Source organism: Colobus angolensis, unplaced genomic scaffold (assembly GCF_000951035.1).
Source record: "Colobus angolensis palliatus isolate OR3802 unplaced genomic scaffold, Cang.pa_1.0 Scaffold315, whole genome shotgun sequence".
In the NCBI taxonomy this organism is placed as follows: domain Eukaryota; kingdom Metazoa; phylum Chordata; class Mammalia; order Primates; family Cercopithecidae; genus Colobus; species Colobus angolensis.
In genome coordinates, this window is record NW_012116433.1 from 902,806 (window position 1) to 911,634 (window position 8,829).

At 36.3% G+C, this 8,829-nt stretch overlaps 1 protein-coding gene across 1 annotated transcript in view; it reads left to right on the forward strand.

Moving 5' to 3' along the window:
* The window catches only part of CEP350 (centrosomal protein 350kDa), a 135,896-nt gene that overhangs the window by 12,865 nt on the left and 114,202 nt on the right, over nt 1-8,829 (forward strand). The window contains exons 6-7 of the mRNA XM_011951138.1: nt 5,025-5,138; nt 8,200-8,313. Of these exons, the coding sequence (XP_011806528.1) occupies nt 5,025-5,138; nt 8,200-8,313 (228 nt within the window). The remainder of the gene's footprint in view (nt 1-5,024; nt 5,139-8,199; nt 8,314-8,829) is intronic.

The following is an 8,829-nucleotide window of genomic DNA, read 5'->3' on the forward strand; positions in this document are numbered from 1 at the left end:
CTGCCTCAGCCTCCCGAGTAGCTGGAATTACAGACACCCACCACCATGACCAGCTAATTTTTGTATTTTTAGTAGAGACGGGGTTTCATCATGTTGGCCAGGCTGGTCTTGAACTCCTGACCTCAGATGATCCGCCTGCCTCGGCCTCCCAAAGTGCTGGAATTACAGGCGTGAATCACCACACCCAGCCTGTTTCTTCTATTAATTTTAAGTAACAATCTAGGGCACTTTATAAAATTTTAAACAGTTTTTTTTTTTTGTATTTCTGTATCGACTCTTAATTTTTCTCTAACAAGTTTTGCAGTTTTTGTAGACCTAAGGCATCTTTAGTCATTTTTCTCTAAAAACACATCTACTGCATATAGTTTCGCCAGTTATTGTTTACTATGTTTTGCTAGTGATCTTCATTGTGAATTAGATGAAAATGGATAATTTGCATTTCATTCTAGCTAATTTGCGAGAAAATTGTTACCAATTCACTTTAGAATACTGAAGAATTGTCATTGTTCAATATTATAAGTAATAATATTTTTTATTAATAACTTATTAACACGATTCTTTAATATTTTTCTAGTCATTTGTGTATCACATCCATACCATTAACACAGCACATAGCAAATGGTGAGGTCAAAATATTCTTTGTTGGTTCCAAGATAGTGATTACCCCAAATCTTTGCTGTAATTAAATACAGACCCATTAAGTACAGATTGCACATTTAACTTTTGTTCTTTATACAAGTCAAAGTTCTGAAATACCAATGGTTATTCCACTAAGAAAAAGTTAAAATGTTCAATTTGAATTCATATTTTGTAATACTTTATAAAAACCTGAAAGTTAAAAACAATTCTATAGAATGAGAGTGAAAATCTTAAATATAACTTTCTTTGAGTTGATGACTGGATTTCCCGTAGTCCTTTTACTATTTTTTTAATGTGCTAGTTTTTATATTAAAATATTTTATAAATATAACTTTTGGAGGGGTTACTTTAAAAAAGATAGCAAACATTTGAGAACTCATTATAGAATGTGGCTTCCAATGTCCTAAGCAGTGGATTTTTTTTTTCCAACAATGAAAAACTGTTTTTCTGACAACTTTTTGGTAGTGTAAATTAAAAGCATCTTAAAATACTGTATTCTAAAATGACATTTTAAGTTTGTTTGTTTAAAGACATAATAAATTCGTTTTGTTCACAGTCCAAAAGATGAAAAGAGTGTACCTCGAAAAGTTCTGTCACTCTTGTGCTTGGGCCCCTTTCTGGAGGTTACTTGTGTTAACAATTTGTATATCCTTCCAGACATAACTTTTGCAAACATAAGCAAATAGGAGCATGTGTGTATTGTGTGTGTGTGTTTATTTATTCCTCTTTCTATACAGTTATTAGCATACTAAACTCATTTTGCACCTTGATTTTTTATTTATATTTTTTAAAAAAGAAACACAGGAAGTGCTGTATGATTCTGCTTTAAAAATTGGAAATGGTGAACACGAATGGTGTTTATGTGATTCTTTCTTGTACTATATTTAGTTGTTTGCATATCTTTTTCTTCCTGAAATGCCCATGAAGATAAAGAGCCTATCTTGGTCACCCTTCTTTTATCTCAGAACCTATTACAGTGTCATGGATGTAAGTAAGTGCACAGTAAATTTTTTATTTTAGTCAATAGATTTAACCAGTAAGAAAAAAAGTGGACAAAGCAATGGAAATAAAGAGTTGGGGACAGAAAGATAAACTGATGGAGATAGTGAAATCTTCTTAAAGTTAACATACAAGATGCGAATGCAAAGAAAGACTCTCATAGGGATAAATGTTTCCTAAAGAGGAGAGGAGAAAAAGAGGGTTAAATAGTTGAGCAGTGGGGTTAGGTGATGGTGGAAAGTTGAGAAAGACAGAAATACATTTGCATAGAACTACCACACTTTCTTTTTTTTTGAAAGTTTTTTTACAGTTTATTAATCCTCATGAAAAATCTGCAGTTATCACAGGTAAAGTCATTGCAGAATCTTTACTCCTGTTTTTAGCCTTTGCAGTCCCCCTTTCTTCATTCTGTTCTTACGTTCCTTTTGCTGTTTCCTTGGGGTCTTTTTTGGTCTCATTTTTCATTGCATAATCCAAGGAATCATAAATCATGCTGAAACCATTTGTCTTGTCACCAGCAAAATGGGTTCTGAATCCAAATACAAAGATGACATTGGTGTGGCTTTGTACATTTGGGCTGGTTTTCCCCAAATTTCTGTCTTTGGTACTGTTACCTTTCCAGGGTGAAGGACATCTGTGACTGTTTGTGCTCCCTGAGATAGTTGATTGGTTATGAACTTCCTAGTACAAATAGTTATTGTGTCATTCATGATGGCAGTCAGTCCTCAGGCAGCTAGGCAGAATCGCCACACTTTTTTAATGGCATACTATATTTTACAAAACTGAACACTACGTTTATAAATTTTTTCTCGTATGTAGATACAGATGTAATGGTGTGTTCCTTGCCACAAATGTTGGGTGAAATTAAACTCATGCTATTGTGCCTAATAGCTGAATAGATTATTTACTATTAGATATGTAATTAATTTACCAGTACATTTTCTCTTATACCTTTAAAATACTACTACCAGTTTTTTACTCCAGCCTATTCTTTACATTGATTTAATTGTACGGTTATGTATAGGTTGCTAATTCTTTGATAAGTTGAACCAATCTTTTTTTTTTTTTTTTTGAGACGGAGTCATACACTGTTGCCCAGGCTAGAGTGCAGTGGCGTGATCTGGGCTCACTGCAAGCTCCGCCTCCTGGGTTCATGCCATTCTCCTGCCTCAGCCTCCCGAGTAGCTGAGACTACAGGCACCTGCTACCACGCCCAGCTAATTTTTTGTACTTTTAGTAGAAACGGGGTTTCACCGTGTTAGCCAGAATGGTCTTGATCTCCTGACTTCATGATCGACGCGCCTTGGCCTCCCAAAGTGCTGGGATTACAGGCGTGAGCCACCATGCCCGGCCGAGCCAATCTTAAGATATAAATCTTTGTACTACTTTGGTTATCATTTATATTCATTGTTTTATTGTTTTTGACAAAACAAAGTTCAGTGTATTTCTTAAAGAATAGTGATTATTTTGTTTTATTTTTTGAGAGAGAGTCTCAGTCTGTCGCCCAGGCTGGCGTGCAGTGATGCAGTCTCAGCTCACTGCAACCTCCACCTTCTGGGTTCAAGTGATTCTCATGCCTCAGCCTCCAGAGTAGCTGGCATTACAGGCGTGCACCACCATGCCTGGCTAATTTTTGTATTTTTGGTAGAGATGGGGTTTTGCCATATTGGCCAGGCTCAAACTCCAGGCCTCAAGTGATCCACCCGCCTCAGCCTCCCAAAGTGCTGGGATTACAGGTGTAAGCCACCATACCCAGCCAAAGAGTAGGGATAAATTTGAAGTGGAAACCTAAATGGTAATTCCTAGGAAATTCCATATGTGTAAGATTTCTTGAGAAATTGAAAAAGTATGTTTGAAAGACCTATTTTCCACACTTTGGACACAATTTGTCTGAATAAACAGCAGCTTGCCCATTTGTTCAGTCATAGGCAAAAACAGATAGATGGTAGCAGTTATAATTAATGCCTGTCTTCAAAGACAAGAAGAATACATAGTATTGTCTCTCCCTTCATCTGGAGAAGGGTAGTTCGTGTCTTTGAAATTCATGATTTATGATCGGTATTCTTTTATCATTTAATTTAGTGCTTCTCCACTTCCAGTCTTTTTGAATGAATGTATATTGTTTTGTCTCACTGGTGCTTACTTTTCTTAAACAGTATGTGTTAACATACTATGTGGTGGCTAATTATGCATTCCTCTTTTAAAAGCTTATAAAAGCTGCTCAACATCATTAGTTATTAGGGGAATATGATTCAAAACCACAATGAGTTACTATTTTATACCCACTAGGGTGGCCATACAATAAGTATTGGCAAGGATGTTGAGAAATTAGGACCCCGATACATTGCTGGTGAGAATGTAAAATTGTACAGCTGCTTTAGAAAACAGTTTGGTAGACTGGGTGCGGTGGCTCATGCCTGTAATCCCAGCATTTTGGGAGACCAAGGCGGGTGGATCACTTGAGGTCAGGAGTTTGAGACCAGCCTGGCCAACATGGTGAAACTCTGTCTCTAATAAAAATACAAAAATTATCTGGGTATGGTGGTGTGTGCCGGTAGCACCAGCTACTTGGGAGGCTGAGGCAGGAAAATCACTTGAACCCAGGAGGCGAAGGTTGCAGTGAGCTGAGATCATGCCATTGCACTCCAGCCTGGGTGACACATTGAGACTCTATCTCAAAAAATAAAGTAAAATGAAATAAAATAAAATAGGTAAGATAGATAAGATAAAATAAATAAAATAAAATTTGGTAGTTCCTCAATAAGTTAAACATAGAATTACTGTATGACCCAGCAATTCTACTTCTAGGTATAATACCCAAGGGAATTTAAAACATGTCTACACAAAAACTTACACAAGAATGTTCATAGCAGCATTATTAATAATAGCCAAAAAGTAGAAAAAGCCCAAAGGTCTATCGGTTGATGAATGGCTAAAGTATTGGTATGGTCATGCAATGGACTATCACTTGGCAATAAAAAGGAATAAAGCCCTGATACATGTTACATGATGGTTGAACCTTGAAAACATGAAAAGTGAGATAAAAATAAGACACAAAAGACCACATGATACATGATTTGGTTTATATGAAAGGTCCAGAATAGGAAAATCCGTAAAGATAGAAAGTAGATTAGTAGTTGCCAGGGGATGGAGTGGGTCATACAAGGAGTGACTGCTAATAGGTACAGGGTTTCTTTCAGGCTGATTAAATGCTGTGGAATTAGATAATGACAATATTTTTGCAATTTTGTGACTATAAACCGCTGAATTGTACACTTAAGCGTGAATTTTATGTATGTTGATTATATATCACTTTAAAAAGTATAACAAACAAAACTTATAAAGCAACTTTGATAAGAATATTTTCTGTTACTGGTATGTATTAGGTTTCAACCCTTCAGAGACCAAGATTCGAACACCTGATGGGAAAGTGTGGCAGGAGGCTGAGTTTCAAAACATGAGTAGAGAACTGTATCGAGATTTAGCACTTCACTTTGCAGGTGAGAATAGAACTTTCTTATGTTTTGAGTGTCATACATGCTCTCTAATTTATAATGTTTACATATAAAATTGTCACCAAACTAACAATATTTTCCTTCTCTAACTGCACGGCATACTGAAGTTGTGGTGGTTTGAGGCATAAGGCTCTCTTAGCCTCTAGACTCAGCTCCAGGGTTAAAATTAGCCTACATGGTTAAGAGGCAGAAACTAGGCTATGTTTAAACTGAGGGACTTTCAGAGTTGGGACTGCCTGATTTGAAGGAAACATAGCAGAATTTAGTTGAAGTTTACTTCTGCTTAGGCCTCTGAGATCTTCGACGTAGTAATTTGTCAGGCAGCAGATAAGATACTTACATGAGAGCAAGATACCAAAAGAAAAATAAGTATTATAGGAAGGGAATAAGTTGGAATTAGAAATAAGAGGAACCCATGGAAGACTGGGAGAGGATAATAGGAAGGTCATACTAATAATGGTACAACCTACCGAATAGTATGAGCTTGGGCAAGATCTTGCTGAGTGGTCTTTTGTATTTTTTACAGTTGAGGAAATGGAGGCTCAAAGAGTCATTTTCCTAGGGTTGGATAGAGTAGTTAAGAATTAAAGCCAAGATTCGAAACCAATTGTGATTCTAAAGTATGAGATCTTTGTAGTAAGCCCTCATAAAGCTTCTACTAATACATTTCTGTGGCATTAAGTGTCCAATCCAGTTTTCTTGCTATTATTATACCACAACACTTGATTCAGAAATTTTTTTCTCATGTGGAAAGGAAGAATAATGTAGTAGTTAAGAGCAAAGATTTTGGAATCAGCTTTCAAGGGTTCCAGTTCTGCCTCTGTCACTTATTAGTTGAGTATACTAGCTGTGTTACATAACTTCTCTTTATTGGTTTTCTCATCTGTAAAATAGGAATAATAATATACCTCATAGGATAGTATCATTATACACTAGTAGACTATGTCAGAAGACTTTCATATTCTGCCTTCTCTCTTGTTATGGTAGATGAACTATGATGTTCCTAGCTAAGACTCACCCATCTGCTTGTGTTTTAGATTTCATTTGCTCTTATGTATTTTAGGATGTTACTTCAGCCCTGTTGCCTTTCTTTTGCGTCATCAAGTTTTCCCTCTCTACCAGGTCATGCTCATCAACATACTATGTGATAATGTGCTGTTATATCAGTCATCGTAAAAGAACCCCTCTTTTGGCCTTACTTTTCTCCAGCTGCTGCTCTGTTTATTTCTTGTGTTCAGCAAAACTGCAAAAAGTTGCCTTATGCTCATTGTCTTCAACTTGTCTCCTGTCTTTCTCTTAAATCCTTTCTATAGGTGTTTGTCCCTATTTATCAAGATCAGTGACTTCTACATTGCTAAGTGCAATATTTAATACTAATTTGTTATCATGATCTGTCAGCAGCATGATTGATCACTTCTTTGAAACTGTTCACTTGACATCTAGAATACTTTAAGTATCTGATTTTCCTCCTCAATCTAACTATTATTTTTCAGTTGTTTTTTCCTAATCATCAGGATGCCCTGACCTCAGTCCTCAGTGCTTTGGCAGGCTGGCTGGCTGGCTTTCTTTCTTTCTTTCTCCTCTCTCTTTTTTTTTAAATTTCTTTTTTTTTTCTTACCTTCCCCCCTTCCTTTTCTTCCCTTTCTTTCATTTTCTGTCTCTCCAATCCCCCTCCCTTTACTCACTCTATTTTTCTTTCTTTTTTTAAAACTTGTCTATATGCACACAGGACAAATTTATCTAGTCTCAGGTCTTTAAATGTTCCCTGTTGCTAGTGATTCCCAAAGTAATGTCTTTGGCCCACACTTCCCCTGTGAATTAACTTATATCCAGCTGCTACTTCCATGTCTCCCTTTGGATGTATAATAGATTTCTCAATCTTAATATATCCAAAATGGAACTAACTAATTAAATGTGGTCATGGTATACCCTTTAAACCTGCTACTCTGGTAGTGTCTCCATGTCACTTAATTATATCCCTTTCATTGTTCAGGCTCCCAAATCTTGTCACTCTTGAGTATCACATCCCCGCCTCTTATTTTGTATGTAATATTGTCTGAAATATACTTAGAATATAATCACTTTCACCACTTCTGTCACCACCACCTAGATTGAGGCCGCCATCAGTTTCCTATCTGGATTATTCGGGTAGTCTCCTCACTGGTCTTCCTCTATCTGCTCTTCTTCTAATGAATCTGTTGTCATCATAACTTGCTAAAAATTAATTTAGATCATGTTGCTCCTTTGTTCATAATCTCTCAAAACCTTCCATCTCACTCTTGAGTGAAACCTGAAATTCTTACAATGGCCTAAATAGCCCTACATGATCTGGCCCGTAGTTATGTCTCTGACCCTAGTTCCTACTATCCTTTTCTTTGTTCAGTCCACTCACACTGACTTGCTTGCTGGTTTTTTTTAGATTCTAAGTATGGTCCTGCTTTAAGGCCTTTACTTATACTTATTTCCACTCTGTCCAGAATGCAGAACTCTACACATATTTTAAAGTACATTTATTCAGATCCATAATTGAGGTTAATTTTTTAAGCTTAACATGTGTAATCAGTTTATTTCTGCAAGTTGGATTTTTAAAAAATTAGTAATAATGTATATATAAAATACCTTGACATGTTTTACTAGCATCATCATAAAGCCTTAATTTAAGAATATTTTATTGAGTATTTTATAAAGTTTTTATGTAGAAATTTCTAAATGAAATAGGAATCTGTGAGAGTGCGCATCTCTGAGATTCTATAAAATGCAGTGATCCTGACTTGGAAAGCATTTGTGAAACTAAGTAAATTTCTCAAGAGTTTCTTAGAAGAATAAATAAATAACAAAGGATTGGAACCCAATAGTGGAGTAGTAGTAATCTTTAGATATTTTCCAACTCCTTTTTTCCATAAAAGGAGTTGATGTTGGTATTATATGGGCCATAGAAATAGCCTCAATGTAGCATGTACTTTACACTGATTTTTCCTATAGTGGGAGGATAAGTAGGTGAGTGAGAATCATCGTTATATTTACTGTAAATGTTTCTGCTTTTCAGATGATATTTCTATAAAGGAGAAACCTGCTGAAAAAAGTAAAGAGAAGAAAGTAGTCAAGCCAGTACGAAAAGTCCAGAAAGTAGCACAGTTATCAAGTACAGAATGCAGAACAGGTTAGTTTTCTCAACAAGTCCATCCTTTTTTTTTTAAATTGATTAATTTTTTCATTATACTTTAAATTCTGGGATACATGTGCAGAACGTGCAGGTTTGTTACACAGGGTATACACGTGCCGTGATGGTTTGCTGTACCCATCAACCCATCATCTGCATTAGGTATTTTTCCTAATGCTATCCCTCCCTTAGCCCCCCATCCCCCGACAGGCCCCGTTGTGTAATGTTCCCCTCCCTGTGTCCATGTGTCCTCATTGTTCAGCTCCCACTTATGAGTGAGAACATGCGGTGTTTGGTTTTCTGTTCCTGTGTGTGTTTGATGAGAATGGTGGTTTCCAGCTTCATCCATGTCCCTGCAAAGGACATGAACTCATCCTTTTTTATGGCTGCATAGTATACCATGGTATATATGTGCCACATTTTCTTAATCCAGTCTATCATTGATGGACATTTGGGTTGGTTCCAAGTCTTTTCTATTGTGAATGGTGCTGCAATAAACATACATGTGCATGTGTC